This window comes from Gadus morhua, chromosome 23 (genome assembly GCF_902167405.1).
Source record: "Gadus morhua chromosome 23, gadMor3.0, whole genome shotgun sequence".
In the NCBI taxonomy this organism is placed as follows: Eukaryota; Metazoa; Chordata; class Actinopteri; order Gadiformes; family Gadidae; genus Gadus; species Gadus morhua.
This window is the reverse complement of record NC_044070.1, coordinates 11,975,146-12,000,632: the sequence shown is the minus strand read 5'-3', so window position 1 is coordinate 12,000,632 and position 25,487 is coordinate 11,975,146. Positions and strand designations below refer to the sequence as shown.

At 47.1% G+C, this 25,487-nt stretch overlaps 1 protein-coding gene across 8 annotated transcripts; it reads right to left on the bottom strand.

The window, feature by feature from the left end:
* Window positions 1–25,207, bottom strand: pfkpa (phosphofructokinase, platelet a). 8 transcript variants are annotated; one of them, XM_030349634.1, is made up of 23 exons: window positions 24,941–25,207; window positions 22,522–22,595; window positions 21,398–21,478; window positions 20,895–21,084; window positions 19,571–19,736; window positions 18,987–19,031; window positions 18,257–18,365; window positions 17,866–17,961; window positions 16,082–16,174; window positions 15,042–15,167; window positions 14,103–14,167; window positions 13,875–13,944; window positions 11,423–11,569; window positions 9,075–9,145; window positions 8,793–8,880; window positions 7,639–7,791; window positions 4,979–5,143; window positions 4,742–4,803; window positions 3,862–3,973; window positions 3,249–3,348; window positions 2,696–2,701; window positions 1,385–1,490; window positions 1–1,100 (listed from the first exon to the last, which is right to left on the bottom strand). In XM_030349634.1, exons 1-23 carry the CDS (start codon window positions 25,032–25,034, stop codon window positions 944–946), a joined length of 2,376 nt encoding a protein of 791 aa, XP_030205494.1. In that variant the 5' UTR covers window positions 25,035–25,207; the 3' UTR covers window positions 1–943. The 8 variants fall into 8 exon arrangements, with proteins under 8 accessions (XP_030205494.1, XP_030205492.1, XP_030205493.1 ...); XM_030349632.1 differs by lacking the exon at window positions 7,639–7,791 and adding an exon at window positions 5,823–5,975 and having other exon boundaries at window positions 24,941–25,206; XM_030349633.1 differs by lacking the exon at window positions 17,866–17,961 and adding an exon at window positions 17,388–17,483 and having other exon boundaries at window positions 24,941–25,206.
* Window positions 25,208–25,487: the final 280 nt, after the last annotated feature.

Genomic DNA, 25,487 nt, shown 5'->3' with positions numbered 1-25,487 from the left:
TATTTTGCTTGTGTAGGGTTTTTATTTCGTGGCAAACATTAGTTTTCTCACACATTTAAAATGAATGGTGCAATACAGGAGACACCTACTCTCGGTACGGCAGTGCATAAAATCATATTATCTCACATCCAGGTTTCTTTTTTTTTGCAGGCGAAACACAATTAGCAATGCTGCTAACCAGAAAGGGAAATCGTTTAAAACGCCGGGGTAGAGCAAACATTGCCATGCCGCTTGCAGCAGTAGAAATGTATTGCATCAGTCTCACATAAATAGGCTTTACTTTACTCCCTGGGTTTCTCCGTTTCACTAGGCGGATGCGCTTCTCTGGGTTTACAGCAGATACAGAGTCTACACTGGCTTCAAGTGGTTCCTGGAACAGAGCCACCATCCGGGCTTCCAGACGGAGAAAAGTGCAAATTTAACAACGATGACAACAAACATCAAGGGCAACGGAGACGCGGATGAGGGCCTGTCATCAGTGTGTGTGTGTGTTCGTGTGTGTGTTTTCATGTGTGTGTCACACTATGTTTGCGTGTGTACGTGCCTTGGTTTTTCTGCAAAGGAGGAACACAGCGGAGGCTAGATTACAGTCTCCAGTAAATATAGAGTGCATGGGTTTGTGTGTCTGTGTCTGTGTGCCTGTGTGTGTGTGTGTGTGTGTGTGTGTGTGTGTGTGTGTGTGTGTGTGTGTGTGTGTGTGTGTGTGTGTGTGTGTGAGGGCTGTGAACAGAGACCGATTATGACTGCCGTTCTCCTGCCACTACGGTATACAGACAGACAGACCAGATGGGGGGAGGGGCTTCCCCCACCAAGCGGATACGGGTTCTCTTTTATACTGGACCGGTCTCGATCACTCTCGAGGGGGGGGTGGGGGGGGTGCGAGGAGGAGGAGGGGGGGGGGGGTGGAGGTGGTTCCGGTTGGTGATGCTGGTTGGTTCTGGGTTCACATGGCCACGGAGGCGTCCGACTCCTTGGGCCGGTTGCGCACCACGTGCTCCAGCTGGCCCGAGTCGGACACGTCGTAGCTGGTCCGGTACTTGGCCAGGATCTTCATGAGGGGGCGGAGCTTCAGCCACCACTGCTCCTTGGGGATCCTGTGGCTGCAGGGGGGGGGGGGGGGGGCGGGCCAGAGGGGAGGGGGTGAGTGACACACCGCCGCAGGACCCAACAGGGGAGCCCGGGGACTTAACGGTCGACATGGCGGGATTATCGTCACATGATACGCTCCGCTTCTTTGGTCCAAACACACAATTTTGCCGATTATGTAAAGGGAAAATCTTTACGCACACACTTTATCTGTATCGCACAACTGTTATAATACGTCCCGACACATTCACTAAATTCAAAAAGAGCGGAAGACACGCATGAGCGGGAGAATACGTACACAAAGTCTGTGTCGTCTTTGAGCTGCACCACGGGCTGGAAGACCAGGTTCCTGCGGCGCATCCCCAGCAGGCAGCACGAGTCCTCCGTGTTGGCAAACACCCGGCCTGCAGCCGCCCATCCAGGGGTCAGGCGGGGGTGGTGGTGGTGGTGGTGGTGGTGGGGTCGGAGGGGGGATGTGGAGGGAAGGGTGGGGTTTTGGGGTTGGATGGGGGGGGCGATATCACAGCCGTCACATATGGAGCACAGGCAGATACTAAAGTGAGAGTCTCTCTCTCTCTCTCTCTGTGTATGGAGCATGCATGACAGCGGCCTAAACACGCAGCATGTTGGTGGCGGTGGGGGAGGGGGTGTGTGTGTGAGGTGGGCATGTCAGCCTATACCGGGATGTAGCAGCGTGGTACGAATCCCGGGGAAACTCTGCGAAACGCCATTCCGCAGTATCTTAGAGTAATGGCGCTTTAGGGTGATGACGCCTTTCAGAACCGTATTTTTCAGAAGGGAAATGTCTTCTCCTGCCCCATTATGTCTGCCCGTCTGGCACCAATTGCGCTTGTAGCCATCCTTATGTATCTAATGTTATTATGACTTCCTCCTTTCACGGGGCCTTCGGGAGCCTTTCCGTGCCCGTATGTGGGCTTAGGGTTATGGGGTATGAGCAAATATTATGGCCGATGAACCCCTTTTATTTTTTGCTCTGAAGCGGCAAGGTCGTTTTGATCTGCTTATCTCATTATCAGGTCTCTTTTTATTACAAATACGGATATCCCCCGTTGAGTTAGTACTGTTTCTTTGTGTGGTCTTTTGTCATGTGGTAACGGATTAACAAAAGATATTTCACATTCAAGTGATCCAGCTGAACCAAAGACGCTTGTATTGTAGTACATTCGTATAGATTATTGTTATTATTATGTATTATTATGTATTATACACGTGGAAGGAAGAAGCATATAAAGAATACAGCACATATCAGGCAGAACGTACCTATGAACCACTGCCTGCGACTACACTCTGAGATTCTTATCCAAACAAACGTCCCTTGAGCGGCGAAAACCCAAATGGTTTAAGACGCTAAAAGGTGAAAATGCTAACCGAAAGCGACAAGCATGAGAGTGGACCGGTAGCGATCGCTAGCCAGATAGCCTGAGTAGCGAGACCCCAGTGTGTGTCGATGGAGGAGTACCAGCCAGCAAGCAAAACACAATGGTATAAGGGAATAAGGATGGGAGCGACTGCATCTATCAGGCAGTTAAGATGGTCATGGAGCCCGCGTGGTTGGGGAAAATGACATTGTAATAAGAAAGAGGTTTACCTTCGTCTTATGACGTCCATGCGCAAGGACATGCGATCAAACAAAAGACAAGGTGTTTCAGCTTGAACCCTCATTCAACGCCACGGCATTCACAATAGATTCAACTGTATTGCTGTTTGTTGTTGTTGTTGTTGTTGTTGTTGTTTTAGCGGGCGGCCTGCCACAGCGTCAGATCGTGATCAAACGTGTCTTTTCACCGCGTTTGATCCGTCTGAAGGTATGTTCATTAAAATTCAGGGCACGGCGCTTTTGCCATTGAGCGCCGTTTGACAGCACAATGTACACTCTGCGTCGGAGGACATATTTACATTTGAAAGATAAAGAGATAAAAGGGAACAGTGGATGAAATATGCCCTGTCTGACGTCGTGGCTCCATGACAGATCTGGGTGGAGCTCTTCTTCAACAACACCACCACCACCACCACCACGTCTCTGGGGGTAGCAGGGAGGTGTTTGGGGGGTCGGGGGAGGGGTATCTACATCTCGCCAGAGCTTTGGGGGTCCGGGGGCTTGGGGGGAGGGGGTCTGTGGAGGGAGGGGTGTCGCACCCTACCTTGTCTGAACGTCTCCGTCAGCTTCTTGGTGATCCACTGCATGGCCTTGGCCGAGATCTTGGTCCCAAAGTTGCGGTCGAACGGAGACGGTGCCCCTCCCTGCCGAAGCAAAGGAAGGGTTTACACGGCCGTTTAGTGTCACACAGGGAGGGGTTTAGAAATATAGATTTTCAGATTAAAATCGATCGTCATCTGAATGATCCAACATCGATTGATAAAATCCAGGGATTTATGTTTTAATGGGTGCCTTTTCCCGTGCACGCTTGAAGCTCTATCCATCTCGGGACTTTATGAATCGATGTTGGATCATTCAGATGAAGGTCCAACATCGATTCATAAAATCCCGAGATGGATCTTTTAAAATATGCCTTCTCTCATGCATGCTTGAAGCTCTAACCCTGTTAGTCTTGCCTGGCCAGCATTCGGGCCCAACCCTGCAGTCGGGCACTAAATTATGTCGACTGCTGTAGTATATCGGTGATGTTAAATACAGAGTACATAAATGAAACTGCTTTGCACGGTCGGTAAACGTTCTCAAATTGATGAATGAGGCGGGGTGACATAAACGTCCTGGGTGGGTTATTGAAACGGTACCGCTGTGGATTGGCCTACCTGCTGCATGTGTCCCAGTACGTTCTTCCTGCAGTCAAACACCCCCCTGCCTTCTTCAGAGTACAGCTGGTAGATGAAGTCTGTTGTGTAGTTTTCATTACTGTTCTCGTTTCTAAACAGGCACAGCATCAGACAGGATCATTAGTCACCAGAAACAGCAATTTCATTAATTTCATTCAGACTGCATCAGGGTTTTTGGGGGATGAAAGGGTTTGCAATACGGATGCACGCTGCCAAGACAGTTGTTTTTGAATAGCCCCAAATGGATCACATTTTCATAATATTCAATGTTTCGAGGTGAAAACTAAATTGGAAATGAAGAAGATCAAAGTGAATTCCTAAAGTCTGACAAGAAAAACACAATTTAAAATTGGGCCATAAACTAGATTGTGTTTGCTGTAAAATTACTCTTTATTGCCACTATAACTGTGAAACACAAATTATCCACGTTTTATTGAGGCTCTTTGCAATTTTTTTATAAAATACACAATATTAAATGTAAATGTGATTTGCTTTACATGGAAAACGGTCGAACAAAGACAGGTGGATTCCAATGAGATTATAATTCCCTTTTTTTTTTTCACAAATTAATTTGTATTTTATGTATTTCCTGAATGCGCCATATGTTTTGGGCAGATGTTTCGCAGAAGACCATAAACCTCTTTCTTCCTCTCAGTCTTTCCAAACAAGATGGTAGAGCTGTACTTTAAATTGACATCTTGTTAGTTATTTGCCAAAAAGAACCGTTAATTAAATTCAGGGATGACTCAATTAAGTTCCGCCTGGATCGGTTTTAAATATACCTAATGGAGCGTGTAGCGGAGGTTCCTCTCCAATAAAGTGGGTAGCGGGGGTACATGCGGGCACGTGTTCTGATTACCTGAGGACTAGGCCTCTCTGGATACTGGTCTTCATCTTCTCTGTTAAATGTTCCACGTTGGACTAGGGGGAAGAAAACAAAAAAAAAAAACAGTACAATGTTAATCTGCAGATGGCGCTGTGCTGGCCTTTCTCTAGCGCAAGACAAAGCGCCCTCTAGTGGAGAAAGCTAGACATGAGGCAAAAAAACTCCCAAAATGTGAGCTTCAGCACTGTTATAAAAAGAGAATCAAGTCACCTGCAGGTCTCTGATGTCGAAGGGTTCTTCGTAGATGTAGGCGGCGTCGGCGCCTGCGGCCAGCCCGCCCACGCTGGCCAGATAGCCGCAGTAACCCCCCATGGTCTCAATGATAAACACGCGCCTCTTGGTTCCGCTGGCAGACTGCTTGATGCGGTCACAAGTCTGACACACACACCACACACACTGTTCACAATCTGACACGCCATCAATAGCAGCCAATGTGTGTCATGACAATCTCTTCTTTGTTTTTTGGATGCATATTCTATGTCAGTAATTATCGTAGAAAGACCTGTACTGTGGTATGAATGTAGATTAGGTCATGCATTGTTTTCGAGATTTACAGTCGGAACGGACAAAATACAACTGAAATGAGGTCAGCGTGCTCATTTCAGACACTGTTCATAAGAAACCGCATGTTATATGAGCATAGTCCGGTGAATGTGATAACCTTTTATCCAGACTGGACTGGACTTCTGTTTAAAGACAGCACATGGTTAATTAAAAAATAAATCTAAAAAAATCTGGTTGAAATATATATGTATATATATATATATATATATATATATATCATAAAATATAGCTACTGCAGACACAGCTTTAGCAGAATACAATTTATAAACAATATCTACAGGGACAGGACAAACACATGCTACACAGTCACAATGTCTGAGCCAAGCAGACACATCCATTGCAACAGCATGTGCTTTACACCAGGGATGGTGCGCTGTTCCTCTGCACTTTAACACTCGGTTGGATGACGACAACGACGAGATGGGGGAGGGGGGGGGTCGGGGGGAGGAGGGTAAGACGACGGTGGTGGACGGGGGGGGGTAGGCCTTACCTCCACGATGGCATTGAGGGCCGTGTCGGCCCCGATACTCAGATCAGTGCCGGGCACGTTGTTACTAATGGTGGCGGGCAGCATACACATGGGGATGCAAAAGTCCTCATGCGTGGCCCGAGCGTCGTACAGCTGCAGCAGACACTCAAAGGCCTGAGGCGGCAGCAGAGCAACACCGCACGTTAGAGGGACACACACACACACACCGGCGTGACCTCCCACACACCTCACACAGAGCCAAACCTGCCATTCCGGCTCTTTCCGTGTGATAGGGACAGTGGCTTCCCTTTGGCAAGACGACAGGGGTGAGTAAGACGAGAGAGGGGGAGAGAGGGTGACTGACCCTGAGAGAGAGAGAGAGAGAGAGAGAGAGAGAGAGAGAGAGAGAGAGAGAGAGAGAGAGAGAGAGAGAGAGAGAGAGAGAGAGAGAGAGAGAGAGAGAGAGAGAGAGAGAGAGAGAGAGAGAGAGAGAGAGAGAGAGAGATTAAAAAAAAAGAGTGTGAGAGAGAGAGCAAGGGGTGATGCGAGTGAAGCTTCAGAGGAAGGAAGCGGAGAGAGCTCAGCGGAGAGAAAGGAGAGGAAGTCTGACGAGGCAGGAGATAAAGACGTAATTGGAAAAGGAAGGAAGGCCATGGGAAAGGAATGAACGTAGAGAGGAAGAGAAGAGATGGGTGACAGCTGTTTAGGCCAGGGGCTACGCGCTCGTGTGTGTGTGAGTGTTTGCTCATGTGTGTTCGTGTCCGCTTGTAGAGGTCGATGCGGTGGCGCCACCTTATAGGGCAAGAGACACAGGGAAGGAAAACTGTCCGTTGAACCATGCAAGGGCCAGATCCTCCATCGGGGACAGGTCAACAGGCAGGGCGCAGGGAAGGACGCTGAACACGCACAGGCGAGGGGGTGGAGGGGGCCGGGGCATTCCGGGATGAGGGGCATTCCAGCAGGGATCAAGTCAAGACGGCGGCCAAGGCAGGAATATCACCGAATAGATTTGTATTATTCTTTCTTTGGGCTTTTGCAAATATTTTCAATAGAGGCTTGTTTGTTGTGCTTTGAACACTTGTATGTATAGTTGAAGTAGGATATATTGTTAGTGGGATGGTGTAAACTTCTTTACGTTTATTAGTTTAGCATTTTGGAACCGTTTGTTCTAAAAGCTGAGAGTAACGCATATATCCCTTAAAGGGATATGCTTTGTTTTGTGTTGTGGGTCAAGCGACCACTGGTGACTGTATCTTCACCAACGTGGGAACTGTTGGGACACAAACATCTATATCCGACTGAACACCATCACAGGGTTGACCACTCATCTAGACAATGTGGGGGTGGAAACTCATACGCACACACACCTACACACACAGAAACACACACATACAGATCCTCTGAGAACATGGCGGGGACAAGTCATGTCACAGCATGCCTCCAGGTTGGGTCACTTACCTGGCTGGGGAGAACCTTACCATGCACCTCCAACTCACTGTCTGACTAACACTGCCTGGCCTGTGTGTGTGTGTATTCGTGTTGCAACTGCATGCAGAAAAAACAACTTTATAGTAAGTATGGCCGACAAGCTACTGTACGAGCATGTCTTGACCTACAGGGACGAACAAACAGGTCAATGTCCGAACCAACCAATCCTGACCAAATCCGATAAACACCTTGAGGAGTCATCGCTCAGCCCAGTAAGCAACAGGCCACAACTCCACGGACCGGCCCGGTGCCTCGCTCTGTTCCTATGTGTGTGTTTGGCAGGATACGTGTATCCGATATGTTTCTCTCTCACATCATTGGTTTCCCTCATCCCGGCTGCTATCCTTACTGAAGTGATGGCGTTCAGGGCGGTGTCGGCGCCCACACTGAGGTCAGAGCCCGGCACATTGTTGGAGACGGTGGCCGGCACCATGATCATGGGCACACAGAACTCCTCGTGAGTCCCGCGCGCCTCTTGCAACTCCAGCAGCGACAGGTAGGCCTGGGGGTGCGTTATCATCACGTTATTAACCGCACGGGTCGCATGGTCGGTTGGGTGGGTGGGTTTGTTGTTGTCATTTGCGCTGGGTGGCGGTGATTGGTTAGTTGGTTGGTGGGTGGGTGGAGCGGCTCTAGCAGCCAATGGGATGCAGGTGGTGGGAGGTGGGGGTTAGCGGGGGGAAACAGAGAGTGAGTGTCGCCAAGGGGAGAGCCGGCTCTATCACAACGGACAGAAGCGTGAAACAGACCAGGTACCACTCTACACAATAAACAACACTCCTAGTGTACGCTAGACATGAACAAACACAAGGACCTGCAGAGTCCTGCAGTCCGGACTCAGATGTAATACCAGGCAGTTGAAGCTGGTGAGCGTCTATACAGGGGTGCGTGAAATGGGAGAACTACAGTACACAAAGCAGCAGGTTCACTCCCATTAAAGCCGAATCACACCCAGTATTAACAGCTTTGTGTTTAGTCTTATTTGTCATCCCAATGCTTTAATTGCTTGAACCCAAAGACAGAGTGGATGTAAAACCCTGCTAAGCAGGCATTTAAAGCGCTGGAATTCAAAAGGAAAGCACTAGGCGTAATCGCCAGCAACTAATTGAGGTGTTTGTTTCCATTTATTTTTTTGCCCGGGAAAAAGACTTAAAAGCGTAATTATGTGTACAAGACTACACATGAAAGCATGTAAATGAATGCAACGTAACATGGAATGGAATACAATTAGCATAATCAATGTTCTCCTAAATAAACATAATCTGCAATGATAAGTAGCAATATCTAGCCAAATCAAAGCTACTTGGTATAATGATATGTAGCCATTCAACCGTCATTATGCACTTATTCTATACACTCTGCTGCTTCATAGTATAGCGTCGGCTGCGTGGCAATGCATTTATTTTTCGCTGAGAGCCGGCAAACATATGGAGATAATTATAACTGTAGCCTCATTAGCACAACTCGCCTTATTAGCAGGAAGAAGGATAGTCGTTAACATACCTCAAATCCCCCGATAACAAGCAGTGCGTTTATGTTATGCAGTCGCATCTGCTCGGCAATTTTGTCAACGTGTTTCGCTGGGAGCGTGCTAGAGTTAATAAAATAAAAAACAGAATGAGGAAAAAGTCAACATTTATAATGCTAATGAATGAAGATTCAATTAATAAATCGTTACTCGGAGATTGACTGCAAAAGTAAAATGTTGACCTAAATAACGAATGGTGGTATGTATTCTGGGTGTTCTGTGCCGTCTGACCACAGTAAAGTAAAGCCGAGGCCTACCGCTTGGTACCCAGCAAAGATCCACCTTGACCGGTCCATCCACCTACGTCGGCCCACTTGATCTCCTTGATCTGTGAGGGGTGGTGAGGAAGAGCAGCACACACACACACACACACACACACACACACACACACACACACACACACACACACACACACACACACACACACACACACACACACACACACACACACACACACACACACACAAACGATGAAGAACGCAAATCATCAACCCCCCCTTGGCAACGACCTCATCACTCATCCTCCGCACAAGACGCTACGACTCCCCTTCGCTCCTCACACGGACACGCGGCGGGGATGAATAATTAGCAACAGAAGCAAACCGTCCGTCCCCTCCATCCATCCATCCGCTGGCGGAGCTGGAGTCCACCCACGGCGTTAATGTAAGGACATTAGGGGGGACGTAAGGAGGGCGCTGATACCGTTTACACCGCCGCGTGATTTATCTCCAATGAGGCTCATTAACCTACAAGCCTTCAGAGGCGGGGGTGGAGGAGCCAGCCTGAGTACCTGGAGGAAACCCACGCTTTCACCCCGACTGCTAATTTATGACTGCCGACGTGATTATGTGGATCACATCCAGGACCCAACGCTGGCTGTGGAGACGGTCCATATTACAGCCGCGTCTGGGTGGGGACCTAAAGAACTCAAGGATGTTGGTGGAGACGGTCCATATTACAGCCGCGTCTGGGTGGGGACCGAAAGAACTCAAGGCTGGCTGTGGAGACGGTCCATATTACAGCCGCGTCTGGGTGGGGACCTAAAGAACTCAAGGCTGGTGGTGGAGACTTTCCATAATACAGCCGCGTCTGGGTGTGAGCCTACTTAAAGCGTCTGCGTGGTCCGTGGTGGTTCAGGGGGATCGTGGCCAGAGGCTATGGGTACGTTCCTACACCGGGGTGGGACTCTGCCAGACAGCACGGCCCGGGGACAGGAGGGAGGCTGAGTGTGGGAGCGTGAGCGGGGTGTTAAAAGGCCACGGGCAGCGAGGTGCAGGAAAATCCATTACTTCCCCCGGCTTTATCTTCTTAGGGTCAGTCGGCTGTGGCCTGATAGGAGCTAGTTGGCTATAGCCTGGTAGCTAACATGCTAAGCTAAACTAACGTTTAGTTTAGGATAACAATTATTTGTGAATAATAGTTATTTTAGGCCAACAGCATCGTTTTGCATAATGCAAATATAACCCTCCTACAATACTCGTGGTAACATTTGAAGATGCCCGATTCTAGTGCTTACAGATTCTTAGGGAAAACCGTTGAAGACCAAAAGGAGATGGCTGGTAAAACCAGTTTTCAGAGGCGAGCATTTGGAAAGAGTCCAGATAAATATAAATATAGACACAGGACGGGTTTAAAAGGTTTCCTGCCTTTGCCTGTATTTGAATTCCCACAGCCTCAAACAGTGTAGGAGGACAGAAATATATTATTCTTGCCTGCCTGCAAAAAATAATCACACTTATTCTGTTCTGTTGTTCACCGGAATCATTTTGCGAGCAACAGTGCCCCCTGCTGGGATTCATAGGCACTTCTCCCACAGTGGCCGTGTGGGTTGGAGGAGGAAGGGGTCAGAGGAAGACATTAGTTGGTTGACACTAATCTGGGCAGATTATCCCTTTGGCCTTTCAGACTCCTCCTTAGTCTCAGAGATAAGAGTGGCTAAACGCTGTCAGACTCTGTCGCTCAAGCAAGCTAATTTCCGTCCAGTGTAAAGCGACTGCATGCTAACTGATTTAGTATAAAAAAATGATATCTTCCCTTTTATCATTCATATTATTAGATGATAGATACTATTATATTCAATGGAGCAATAATAATGCAAATCTCTGTTCTTAAAGCTAATAAAATATTAAATAGATGGTTAAGGATTAGGACCTCCTGACAGCGGTTAAAACCTGGCTCTGAAGCTGCCCCGCACGGCCAGAATGTCATGTTGGTGCAACAATAAAGATCTTAAAGACCGGCCTCTCCCAGCAACAGGAGCTCACCGCTGACCGCTGTGGCTTTAATCCTTCATCGCCTGCCAGCGCTTCGGCTCTAGCTTTCTGTGTAAAGTGTAAATATCTAGCTATCTGCCTCCATCTCTTGTTTCTATATCGCAGCACTTTAAAGCAGTTGCTCGCATGTTTTGTGATTTTTGTGAACTGCACTTAGTGTAAAGCGCTTTGGACAAAAGCGTAAAAGCGTAAGCTGAATAAATGCAACCTAAGGTCATATTATGTACGTTGTCTCGCGTCGTAAACGCAGAGTACCCATGTTTCCAGTGCATAAAGAGTTAACGGGAAAAAGACATCTGAAATGAAGCGTTGTGCCGTGAAGAGACCCCCACCTGTCCCTTGTAGAGCCCCTCGAAGCCGTCGCTGACGGCGAACATCTTGTGTCCCTCGGAGATGCCCACCCTGACGGCGGAGCGCACGGCCGCGTTCATGCCGGCCGCCGGTGCCCCCACGTTCAGGATGGCCACGTTGAAGTTGCTCTGAGGAGAGGAGCACACACACACACACACACACACAAAACGCACGCGCGCACACAGACAGACACACACACAGACAGAGGCACAGACGGACACACACACGCAGACAATCAGACATACAGACATACAGACACAGAGACAGACACACGCGCGCTTTCAAAGTTTGACAAACAGCATCTGTACCTGCCAAAATAGCTGGTGGTTATTTAATAGTAATGGGGCACGGTTTGGACATGACCAAACAAGCTGAGAAACCAGCCCCAGAGCCTTGGCTGTGTCTGACTGACTCGTTCGCTGGCAGGAGGACGCCACCTGCTGCGCAGCAAAGGGCATCGCTCGCCACACACTCCAGCCAATTACCAACCGAGTTCCCACCATCTGCGTTCTGTGCCCGCGATGGCGCCTTCCTTTCGGTCTGACTCACTCCGTCTCTTTGATTAGAGGGATGTGTGTGTTAAAGCAGTATATCGAATGAGAGAGAGAGAGGAGATCTATCCGTGGCTGCGGTCGACGTACGAGCCCCGCCGAGACATGATCAATAGAGGGTTTCCACCACGGCCTCCAGCAGCGCTCCCGAGTTCAAACCCTCAGGCTCCGCCCCCAGGTCCCGCGGCTTCAGTATCCGACAGGCTGGGAACAGCTTGTGGCTGTGGGGGGGGAGTGGTCAGCACGCCATGGGGGAGCAGGTGGTGCCTCTCTGGTAACACAGCAGGGAACCAGCCCTGACAGCCAACTCCCTCCCTTGAATCCAGTGTTTACATTGAGACACGTGACCGGGCGACATAGCGCCGGGGACTGTTGGACAGCAGCTGAACGAGCAGGGAGGGAGCGGGATCACAGGTAAGCTCCACAGGGGTGGGTCAATTTGGCTTTCATTACAACCTCGCCGTGTGTAATTGCTACAGCAGCAGGGAATGATTGACGGCGGCGTTTCTACAGCGCGTTTGCCGTTTTAAAACAAGCGAGGCCAGTGGAGAAAGAGGAAGTCATTTACATAACATCCCTCCGGGGGACCGGGGCCCATTAACACGTTTTAATTTAAATCATCTTGTGTTTTAAAGGCTGGGGCTTAAATTAAAACCCCAAACAGTGACTCAAAGCGCACTATAATTATCTGCTGCCACATCTGACTCAGAGAGCAGAAAGTCGATGTTTAAATGTCCTTCTGGTTTCATAAAACTAGTGGCTCAAGCTGTTGTTCACATGGTTGGCAGTAGGGGTGGAACAGTGTAGTAAAGTAAAGCAGGGGATAACAGGTGCCTATAAATGTGTTTTTATATGTATATAGATATATCTATATGTATTATAGGGTACTCCCAAAACCATGAAGACGTTTCATCTCTGAAACCGTCGAATGGGTTAAAACCCTTTATGGTTTATTGGAATAATGCGACAAAAAACCTAAATGCAATAACACGCAAGTGCTGTGTGAAGGAAGTCAGTGGCCTTCGGATGCACTCTTGGTCCGAGTCTGACTCGGTAACAGCGGAGCTTCAAAGTCAAGCGGGTCGCAGACGAGTCACTAGACGAGCCCCGGACGCCACGTGAGGCCGCGTCCATTTTAGGTCTTCTTCTGTGTTTGATGTAATGAGTGTTGATGGCGTTGGTGGTTTGAACATTGTGCAGAGTTTCAATTAAAATGCATCACAGCACTCGCACTCTTTAAGAGCATGGGAAGAAATGCACTATTGGAGAAGAAAATAAAATCGCAACTGGAGTATATTAACTAAGCAGCCTGATATAATAAGTAGAGAGAGATTTTTTTATGAGGAGTATATTAACTAAGCAGCCTGTTATAATAAGTAGGGAGAGCTTTTTTATATAGGGTGAGGGTGAATAGCTGGTTCGTGAGCAAAGAGATGTCGCAGGGCTTTTATTTAAAGCGACAAAAGCGACAATTTATTTAAAGTGAGTCAATCTTTTAAAATGAACGCACACAGATGGATGGTACGTGTCACACGGCGCCAACAAATGAAAAAGTCAGTAGAAAATGTTATTTCTGAGCCCTGCCGTGATAGCGACTACACATAATCCGAGACGGGGGAGATTCACTGGGTGCGGTAATTATGGCGCCAAACTCTTTCTGAACCGAATGAACTGAACGATATTAATGCACTGAACTGTGACTAGCGAAGCGCACGGTTCAGGCTTTTTACTCGAACCTTTCCATCCCTAGTTGGAAGTCATTTCATGTGCATTGCCTATACTTCTAGGTTGATGATAGAAATAGACTGTAAAAAATATATATATAAGAGTGGAGAAAAAGATTGGAGACATGAACTTCAATGAGAATCTGTGAAGGACTTACAACGGGCAGCTCAGACTCTGGTTTACGATGGGCCAGTAGCTTGTAGGTCCGCAGGTTGTTTTCAAAACTCCTAAAATAACACCAGCACAAATCATTACAGAAACACATCGGAAAAGCGGCGTCATCATGTCAACACTTCAGGGCAACATAACAAATGGAGTGTGGGAATTAACTATGGAGGGTATTTTCCTTGGGAAAAACCTGACCACCCTAAAGTCCCGATCGTACCTGCCGCGAAGCTTCACTGCCTCTTCAAACTTCTTCTCGTCCATGGCCTTCTGTACTTCCTGAGTCTAGGGCACAGAGAGGGCAGAGAGCACACACCTCAGTCTCAGGGGAACCTCCATGTCACACACTGGACACGAGAACACCAGGTAGAGGACCCACCGTTCCAGTATGTTGGCCTTTTGAGAGGCCTGTGAACCCACCTATGTCAAGTATCTAACATATAGTACATCCAGACATGCATCAGGTGATACATCTAGTGTTGGAATGTGTTAAACGCCAAGAAGAGAAAACACATTTGCATTGTTATTGCTTGTGGGGCAGATCCCTAACAGGGTAGCAACCCGACAAATCGTGTGTGTGGCTGTGTTCCAAGAGCCAGAGTCGCATGACATCATCCACATCATCATCATCATCACCCCTCAGCTGATTACTCATCGACAGAGCAAAGTGTTTTTCCACAATTATTTATCCGGGAGCGGAATAGTCCTTCTCTCCCTCCCCCCCTCTCCCTCTCCCTCTTCCTCTCCCTCTCTCCCTCTCCCCTTCTCTCTCTCTGCTCACCCCCCACCATGAGGACCTGGTAAAGTGGCTGGGGGCGCCGGCTGGTTCGCCAGCTCCATACTTAAGCTGCGGCTGCACTTGTGGAACCACTTACCAGTTGTTTCATTTGCATTCCCTCGGTCCATAGTCCCGTTCTCCACTGCTTGACCTTCCACGTGCGTGCGTGCGTGCATGTGTATGTGGATATTAAGAGGTGTGTGGCTGTCTGAAGTTCTGTCTTTGTGTGTCCGTCAAAACATATTTGTGCGTGTCCTTCTGTCTACCTGTGTGTGTCTGATGCCTGCATGCATCTGTGGGATGTCTGTGTCTGAGTTTGCATCTGTGTGATGTCTGAGTGTGCATCTGTGTGCGTGCGTGTAGACAACGTCTGGTACCTACCATCTGCACACACTCCATCAGAGGCAGACGCACCGACTGGTTTCCACAGAGGGAGACCACGCAGGCTGGGGTGTTGGCGGTCGTCTCCAGCAGCGCCATCACTGCCTCCACACCCATACGACTGGCCTGAGAGCACACACACACACACACACACACACACACACACACACACACACACACACACACACACACACACACACGCAACATAAAAAGACACACACGGTCAAATAAGCCCTCCCTTTCCTCATAGATATGAATATATGTAGGTTATGCGAATCCCAATGATTGTGGTCTAACTGTAGGCAAGCTACCAAATCCCTACTTGCTGATTAATGACATGTATCTACAAAACATATTTTTTATCTCTGCTAAATGCCTGAATGGTAAAATAGTACTGGGAACAGGCTATGAATAGTTTGGGTACACAAAGTTCTGACCCGTCTTTCCCTGAACAAAACAAGCACCAACTAGAGCAGCCTTGTTGGCACTCAAGGGCAAATTCATCTAAATAATCTGCTAAGCAACTGAGCCATTCTTTCCTCCATAAAGGAAAGGAAATGAATGAAAGCTGAAATAACCCAGGATTGGTCGCTGGTGGCTCCAGGTTGTTGAAGTAGGACATCAATGTGGAGTTGACCTTTGGATACTGACGGTTTTATAAGAGGATTAGAAAAAGTGAACAATTTCTATTAGTGCAGCCTTAATCATCTTTGCTTAGGAACTTCAATTCTACCTTGGAGCATCTGCGTTTGTGTTCAACTCACTTGGCGCGCCATAGAGTCTGGGGGGGGTTTATATTAATCCTATTTATAAAAGGATTACTCTCGCCATGTCTGCGCTGGAAGGCCTTGGCGACACAGCAGGCAGCAGTATGATTCTGATCATGTACTTTACGTTCAAACTAACCGGCGGTCTGCGTGACGACCACGCTCAGAGAGCCTAAGGCTTGTCGAGTGTGAAAACATACGCCAGGTAGAAGATTTTACACACAGAAAACGTGGCTATTATGGTCAGCGTTTACAGTTGGTACTTATACTCACCAGGATGCGGTCGAAGGCGGACGGCGTGCCTCCCCTCTGGACATGACCGAGGATGGTCACGCGAGTGTCGAAGCCCAAGCATTTGACAACAAGCTGGTCGTCAGGGAGTTGAGACATAATAATAAGAGACTTAGCGAATGTTTGATGATTGTTGGCTGTCAGCCATATGTACTCAAAATACAAGATGGAAGAATGGCCCATGGATCTTTTTCTGAAATTCCACTTCTACAGCTAAGGCTTTCTATGTATGAAAGGGGCACTGTGATTATTTTATATTGTGTGGCTGCTAGCTGTTTAAATTGCAATACGTTTATTAACCTTCCCTTGTGGACAATGGAATCCCAAAAAGAGTTAAACGTGTCGTATTTGTGTCCTGCAATATAACACAAATTGTAGAAAATTATTTCTACAATCTCTACTCTCATAATCTTGCTATTTATATATCCTTAAACAGTACCCCTTTAAATGTCTAGAAATATTAAATGTGATTCTATTCCAGTGGGAAATTGGAATGCAATATGAACAAATAACAATGAAAGCAAAACACAAGCCATACGTACCAATTTGTAGACAGACACAAACACACACACACACACACACACAGACTTACGAGTCACAACCACAGAGAGCAGACACAGAGACACAGAGGGGAGACTGGAGGAGAGAGGGGGAAACTGGACGGTGCAAGCAGTCCATTCGTGTTTTCAGTCATGTTAGTGGAAGCACAACGACGACACAATAGAACCAAAAGCAGGTAGGAAACGTGCTAGAATAAAACAAAGATATCAAAGATATCAGAGCAAAGACATTAGAGAAGTGCAGTCCTGATAGACTTCAACACTGTGAGAAAGGTCAAATATAACTCCAAAGAAAAAATAAACATTAACTGAAGTTAACATTTACATTTTTCATAAATAGAGATAGTTCCAATGCAATATGAGTTATATGGGTTATGAGTTAGGTAGTGCTAAAAACTCATGCCAAGTTACCCAAATAAACGTACAAACATCTGACATGTAAAGGGAAAGTCAGGGCGTCGGGACAAGGAACCGACATCCAATCGAGAAAGGAAATGCAACTCTCAGTCAGCTACAATAGCGTGGGTGAAGGCTGTCTTACCGAACTAGAAAGTGTGAGCATTCCAGAAGGCACAGAGACAAGAGTCAAGCCACACCAGGGTAGCGGAACAGGTAGGCAGTAGAGGGGCATACGGGACGCATTCAGGGATGTTGACTGCTCTCTGGAAGGTGTTTGTTTTCACCACGCAGGGTTGGGTTTTTGTTTATTTCAAATACACCGTACTTACATCCTTTACATAGTCAGTGGTTATGGGCTTGTTGTTTCGACCGATCGCTCCCTCGGCTACAATTATGATATTCAGCCTTTTCATGCCTGCTCGATTCTATAGGGGGGGGCGGGGGGGGGGTTGGGAGGAGGACGGGGAGGGAGGGGGGGGGGGGAGAAAGAACATGACAGAAAAATTCAGACGATCGCTTTGACACGGGCTGAGGTCAGAAGCACAGTGGGCGGCGCCAGCATGTGAGAAGAGCCTGAGGAGAGCCAATGAGATGCCTCGTTGGGCTGGCATTGGCCCATCGTCATCAGCGATATACTCGCCGCCCTATCAAGGTGCAGGCTTACAGGAAGCCAGTAAAGGCAGTGATATTAATAGCAGGGCCGATAAGGGGAGCTGGCCCCTGCGGCTCACCCAGGCTGACCTCAGACAGCGGCAGGCAGGCCTCCGTGCTTCTGGCCTCCCCCTTCCTGGGTGCTCAGGTACTCACGTCCTTCACAATGCTAGAGGTAATGGGCTTCCCGTGCCTGTCAATGGCTCCCTCAGCCACTATGATAATGTTCAGCCTTGTGCCCCTGGAACGGGTCTGGACCAATAGAACGACAGCATGTTTGACTGATGCCTGTCTGCACCAATGGCACGGCAGCAGCAGGTCTCCGTGGGCAGAACGTATCACAGTGAGAACAGAGCCTATGCGACAGCTCAGACATTAACCAGCGTTTTGTTTTTTTTAATCTCTTTTAACGCCAACATGTTTAGAATTAAATCAACACTAAGGAGGTTGGGGAGTGTTTGTGGAGCCTACTGAACGTTTTGAGTGGGAGGCGGTAAACAGGGCTCCGTGGGTTCGGAGGGGGGCTGGGAAGGGGCGATTGTGTTACCGCAGACAGCTTCTGACACATCTTGTCCTCCCAGCCGTCCTCAGGGGGCATCTCAGGGATCAGCACCCAGTCCGCTCCACAGGCCAGCGCGCTCACCAGGGCCAGGTACCTGGACGCAGAGACCCCCCCGACACACACGCACACGCACACACGCACACACACACACACACACACACACACGAGGTACATTCTTTTTAATTATTATAGTTTGTTAATAACAGTTGGCAAAAAAGTCAACCTAGAAGCATACACACAAAAGTTGATTCACAGTATGTATGATGTTGTACATACTCACACATAAAACTCATAGATACAGGCACAAACATTTACAAAAAGAGATACACACACAAGTACACAAAAATACAAGTTGAAGTACATGCTCATACATGAATTCATAGATAGATTAGGTACAGAAATAACATGCACACACGCACACACACACACACACACACACACACACACACACACACACACACACACACACACACACACACACACACACACACACACACACACACACACACACACACACACACACGCACACGCACACACACACACGCACACACCAAAACCCCAACAGATCTGTGTTTCTAAACAGAGCAGATACACACGGAGATGGCCTGAGAACACAATGTCCATAAACATGCTGGTACCAGCCAGGCCATGCTGGTATCTGCCTACGATAGTGAGAGGGCGTTTGAGACATCCAGCTTATGAGGGTCACTCTTACCCACAGTGCCGTCCCATGACCTCCAACACAAACGTCCTCTGGTGACTGAAGAGGACCGGAGAACACAAAGCATTACAGATTGTATACAGAGAATAACGTTCATCAAGGGAACGCAAATCAAATGGCCTTTTCTTCCCTGAATTACTAAATAGCACCTTCTCAAAGTGAGAACTTAAGGCAAGCAAACTTATCTTTCAGTTAACATAAAACAAAATATACATCTTAGATCTAAATTTTCACAGGTGCTGACTATTCATACGTTATTTCTTAAGAAATGTTCTGGCTAGATGTGATGGTATTTTTTTTTGATAAATTGCCAATTGCAGATGAAAACTTGATTTTGGTTAATTTCCATTGTCGGCATTATCGTGAATCAGGAGAATTGTCACAATTAAATCCTTACGAGTGACTTTAAAAAGCTGTCTAGCTTCTACTATTAACAAAATGTAAGGTAAAGTGATTCCAATTTGTTTTAAGAGTTTTAAGTATATTTAGAGGATTATCGTGATGAAAATACTTTGGCCAAGATAATCGTGAAGTGACATTTTCACATTGTCCCATGCCTACCCCCCCCGCCTCCTCACCTCTGGGCAGTGGTCATGATGGCGTCCACCACCTCGATGATGCGGTGCAGGGCCGAGTCTGTGCCGATGGTCATGTCCGTGCCGCAGAAGTCGTTGTCGATGGAGCCCACCATGCCCACGATGTGGAGGGCCGAGTGCTTCTGGGACGAGTCCTGGCTGATCAGGCCTGCAGGCAGGGTTCGGTGTGGGGAGCATCAGACACCTTCCAGAGTATTTTCAAATTTGACCCTCTTAAAGGGAGTTGCTGCTTTCCGGAGATGACAGCCCCATTCCCATTCGATTATTGGGAATGGGATTTTGGGGGATGTGGCGATTTGGTTAATCCATTCCTTTTTTCTGATATTTAGATGAACATATTAGCTTTTCAGTGAGTGTTAATGCAATCTAGCAGTTTCGTCCTCAAATTAACCTGAATAAATATCCTCCCAGAGAAAGGCAATCTCTTCCTACAGATATTATATACCTTCCTTGCGTCGTACAGAGCATGCATTAAATGTTGGTCGACAAGCTACTAATCAAAGTTGTTAGTTGTGACAGCTGCAAATGCCTTTGTTTACTCTCCATGGGAGCCACAAGCTTCCCCCCTGTAGCCAAAACAGGTGCTCATCAAGAGCAGCCATTTCAAGCATGCCATCTGGTCAGCCTATAATCACCGAAGACCCTTTCTACTGTGCTGACTTGTAGTGGCAGAATTCCTATATGGCGTATTTTATATGCCATAAATCATTTCTTTGCTAATCATAATATTCATCCATAAAACCAACAGCGTCAGTCATTCTGCTCAACGTTGGAGCAGCTTGGCTTCAGGCAATGACAACTGCTGAGGAAAGGGGAAAAATGTGATGAGGAAAACACTTTTGTCTCTTCTGTCAGAAATACCAAACAGGGTGCGGAGGCTTTGATTTACTGTACATTCTGCAAGAAAAAGCTGACCAGATTACAAGTTTTATCTGTTTAAGGAACTCTGGATCTTTTTAGCTCCAGTGTTTTTCCTTTAGCGTCCTTTAGATGATCCTCTCCAGGTGGCAGAGTCACTGACACATCTCATCCATTATTAGTTCTGCATGGCAGAAATACTCACTATTGTGAGGAAGGACTGTTCCCTGAAATTCATGCCTATTTCGGTTTGACAGTTTTCAATTGAATCTGGTGATTTACACTTTCTCTTTCCTTCAAATGAGCTTGCATCACTTCCTGTGAGCTCATCCTCTTTCCATCTATCCCTTGCATTCTGGCTCCAAACCACCAACACAATATGAGAGGAGAAATTCCAACATAACTGAATCCCATACAGTTCCTTCGCCCTTCAGACACCTCCATCTACCTTGCTCCACCAGCTCGGCCAGCAGCCCGCTCCACTCCTCCCTGAACAGGTTGGCCCCCGTGAGACTGCCGTCCCCCCCGATCACACACAGGTTGGTGATGCCCTTCTCCACCAGGTGGTGGGCGGCCCTCAGGCGGCCCTCGTGCGAGCGGAACTCCTTGCATCGGGCGCTGCCGATGACGGTGCCCCCCTGTGGTGGACCAGGGTGTTACATGTCCAGTTATGTAGATACGGGCGCTATCGTGAACATTACATAAGAATATTCAACTCAAACAGTGTACAAATCCTATGTGGCTTCTCAGACCCAATTTTCAGGCGGTCTTATAGGATATCGTAATTGATTCTGGGCCCATTCACTAATCGCATGCATTTTTTAAGCACAATGATGTAAATCATGTGGCGTTAGTCATCGAAAGGCTTCCTCCTCCGCCTCCTTCTCTAGTTCTTCTTTCTGGTGCTGGTCAGAGGCTGTGTGCGGTGTGCTTCCTACGATCCTCACTCACCACTTGTAGCATGCTGGAGACGCTCTCCCATGTGGCCTCCTTAATGTTGTCTTCTCCTCCATCCACCATCCCTTGATAGCCCTGCAGAGGAGCGAGATGAAGAACACGGTGAACATCTCGCCAAAGGTGCCTCCACAAGCTCCACATCAAAGGGGAACACAGTATTTTTCGTGGAGTTTATAACATTGTAGGTAGAATACTGAAATGAGGAGGATACAATAACGTATGAAATACTGTGTCTGTGTTTGATAAGACGCTTTAAAGATTGTGAATTTAGTTCAGCTAGAGCTAGGCTTTATATTATGTAATGTTCAGTTACACAGTTTACTGAGCTGTAAGATATTGTTTGGATTAATATAATCACCACATTAAAGTCATATAATAATATAGTTCATTCACAGGGCATTATTATAAAAAACAATTAATCAATCTTCAAAATGAGTCAATGTTCTGTTCATTAATGACTAAGTGACTAAAGCAACAGCTACAACATTTTCCATTGCCGTTGGAAAGACAATAGATTGAAGACGAGATGCTTTAATATTAAGTTGTCATTCATTGAGCGAGGTTGTTAAATTATATGGTTGGATTTTATCATGTACTACACACACACGCGCGCACACACACGCGCGCGCGAATACTGTGGCTTGTACGTGGGAGGGAGGTTGCACTCAAGACATCTGCCCACCGCCTTTAAAGTCAGTTATGTAACACAGCCGAGGAACAACTCACACACACACACACACACCGTATAAATGAAGTGCAGCTTGAAGCTCAACCAGTGCATACTCATCATTGCCGATGGTCGAACTGTTGATGGGACTGCTGCCTAAAAGCTATCCTGGCAGCTCCAATTAGAGAAGATATGTGCTCTCTCTGAAGGCAGTATTTTGAGAAAAACCAAAGTGGGCCTACGGTAAATTCCCATTTTGTGTACTGTGCAATATATATATAACAGCGTCACCATGGGCAAATACTGCTCTGAGTAAGCGGTTCCTTCGCAGTGGTTCAAAGAGTCTTGATAATTGATTACTCTTACTTTAGGACCTGAGTTTTCGACCTGGTATGTGGATAAGTAAAGCACAGAAAGTGCTTATCCTTTAGAGGAGACTTGTTGGACTCACCTCACGGATGAAGTAGACCTTTGCCCCGACGTATATTCCCATTCGGACGACTGCACGCACCGCAGCATTCATCCCTAGTCAGAGGAACACGAGGAAGAGAAGTTAGGACCCAAAATCAATAGACTATTCTACTTGACCTTAATAGACTGCTAGAATAAATCAGGTGTTTATATTCCTGCATAGGAATGACAATGGTTTGAAAAAGTTGTTAAGAATAGGAACTGGATTATATTATATATATATCATTGAGCGATATATAACTGGATCACTCAATGATTATTTGTAAAGCTGTTCAAAATAATGGACCGGCTTTAATGTAATGTCACTTATTGTGTGTGTGCATATAGAGCCTGTCTCTGTTTAGTATTCTTTGGGGTTTGGCCAACTTTTATCTCTTTCACAACTGTGCTGCCATGTATGGTCAAAACAACCTCCTGGCCACGCCAGCCAATGACTCAGTCGCTTCCCAAGTTAACTTGCAACCCGGCAGCACTGTTTAAGTGCCTTGAATGTCAATGTTAGCCAAGTGTGCTAACAAGATCAGTGTGTAATAACAGCTAATGTTGATGTACTACCCTAGATAGGACAAGCAAGAATTTGGCCACACAAAGCACTACTGAACAATGGGACAGGATCGGATTTCCTCCTTGGGAAAACGAAATGGGCAGCGAAATACAAGTGGTCTGAGCATAACGGCACTGCTGTCACTAGGCAACGCTTAGCTAGTTAGCGTCTAGCAGGGGCACAGGAGTGAAATAAAACACACACACGCTACACATACAATTAATTAGGTAAAGGTCTATATATTTAACAGAATAGCACTTGGGAAGGTACCGCAGGGCAAATAAAAAGCTAAATGTTGACCCCATGACCACTTCACTGGACGGCCAGCATTCATCAGCACGGTGCTCAGCAGCCGCTGACATCCCATTAAGCCATTATCTTGGTTACATAACCATGTTCAAATGAACGGCCTGCTGCTCTCATTGACATTCAAAGCACCGCACGCCGGGAGATTAGGAAAAGACAAAGAGGAGGAAAGAAAAAGTAGAGCTGGATAAATGGGAGAGTGTTGAGAGTGACCAACGGGTTTGGGATTCCCGTCAAGCAAGGTTGGCAGTTCCATTCCAAGGACCATGCGCGAATGCCCTGAAAGGGTTCAGTCAAGGGTAGGAATGCTGTCCCTCTCGGACATTCCATTCTTGCCCTGCAGGCCTCATAGATAGTTTTTTTTGGGAACGGACTGAATGCTGTGTGTGTGTGTGTGTGTGTGTGTGTGTGTGTGTGTGTGTGTGTGTGTGTGTGTGTGTGTGTGTGTGTGTGTGTGTGTGTGTGTGTGTGTGTGTGAAATGACATTGAGAGCCAAGATGCAATAGACAAAACAATATAACTATCTCTGGGTTGAAAGCATGCATGAGAACAACATCACTGACTGCCCATGTTCCACACGCTTTATAAGATTAACAGATATGTTTATAACATAACACAGTATTGATGTACAGGTTTGAACTAGCATTTTGGGGACATCAGATGGGGACACATTAATACTGCTTATATTTTAGTAGCTGTCAATCTGTATATAGGAAGTGTCGGGCTGTACATGATCGAGGCTTTCGGTATGACGCAGGCAGGGGCTTGCGGTGATGGCTGTATGCAGATGAATGCAGCGCATCACGTAGGCAGCACAGCATCCACTTTCAACTCGTAGCCCTGTTACGCAATGTGTCTTGTCATGCTTACTGTTTTAAATATTGCGTAGACTAAAAAGTTTCGAATCTGTGCTTATATAACAAATACATTTGGCACATGTCCCGCCATAGCGTGACAGTATAGAACCGGCTTTCCTAGTTGAAGCACTGCTTGAAGCACAATGTTATCTATTCGAAAGATGTGTACCTATGAATCGCATGGGTCGAGAACCACCTGCATTGCAGTATAGGGGCCTGGACACTCACACTGCGAACCTAAAGTATAAAATGTTGTGCTTATAAAAACGTTGAATAGGTACTCTTCTTAAATGTTATAAGTATAGGTCAATGTCCTGCATACATCCCAGAAATAATAGCTCAGCCCAGTTCAGGACGGTCCTCAACACTTCACCTTTGCGGTATTTGTGTAATCCCTGCCATGTAAACAGACTCAAGGCTTCCCTTAACTGTGTGGATGAGGCGGGGAGCTAGTTAGCCCGGTAGCATGCTAACCAAGAAACCCCATGAATGAGGAGTTATCGGTGTCCTTTTCGTGATCACATACACTGTCACATCCACCAGCCACTGACCCTAAGAATGACACATGACCGGCATCACTCGGACTGTTGTCTCACGCTGTTAAGACGCGTCGCTTTGCCCTCTGTGGGGCCATTGGAGACCAAGGCAATGTCACCCACAGTACATGGTCTTGTTATGACCGGTCACGGTACCTTGAGCATCCCCGCCACTCGTCAGCACCGCGATGGCTTTCCCCGCGCCCGTCAGGTTCTCAAAGAAGACCTTCTTGCTGTCTGGCTGCGCCATGTTTACAGCCTTTCACTGTCTTTGCTCTCGCCCAGGTGATGAATTGAGTGTGGAACCAGGGATTGATGGAATTGTGAAGAGAATGCAGGGCTACGACAATGTCTGGTCCTGCCCCTTTAACCGACCGCCTGCTTGTGTGCCCGCTGTCGTCCTTCTCTCGGTTCCGCATCTTCTGCGATTTGCATTGGGTGACGAAGGCTGGAGTTATTGACGTCGGCGTTGTCCAACCGGCTCTTTCTCTACGTCGACGTCACTTCACTTAAGCCAATCGTTGCGCCGTATTTCCACATGTAGGCAGGCAGGTACAGCAAAATGTACAGTCGCTTGAAGCCTTCATCAAGATCCTTAATGTTTTTGTCATTATACCTTTGGCAAGTCTTTTTAGTTATTGAGGGATATATTTGAGATGTTTAGAAACTGTTAGAGATGTTTAGCAGTTGATTGGGGTATTTC

Excerpts from the sequence above, each read along its gene's own strand:
- pfkpa (XM_030349634.1), bottom strand. The coding sequence starts at position 25,034 with ATGGCGCAGCCAGACAGCAAGAAGGTCTTCTTTGAGAACCTGACGGGC. Across the intron at positions 5,144-7,638 it reads CCCTGAACGCCATCACTTCA|ACTTGTGACCGCATCAAGCA; the intron begins GTAAGGATAGCA and ends TGTGTGTGTCAG. Across the intron at positions 3,974-4,741 it reads CAGAGAGGCCTAGTCCTCAG|AAACGAGAACAGTAATGAAA; the intron begins GTAATCAGAACA and ends GTGCCTGTTTAG.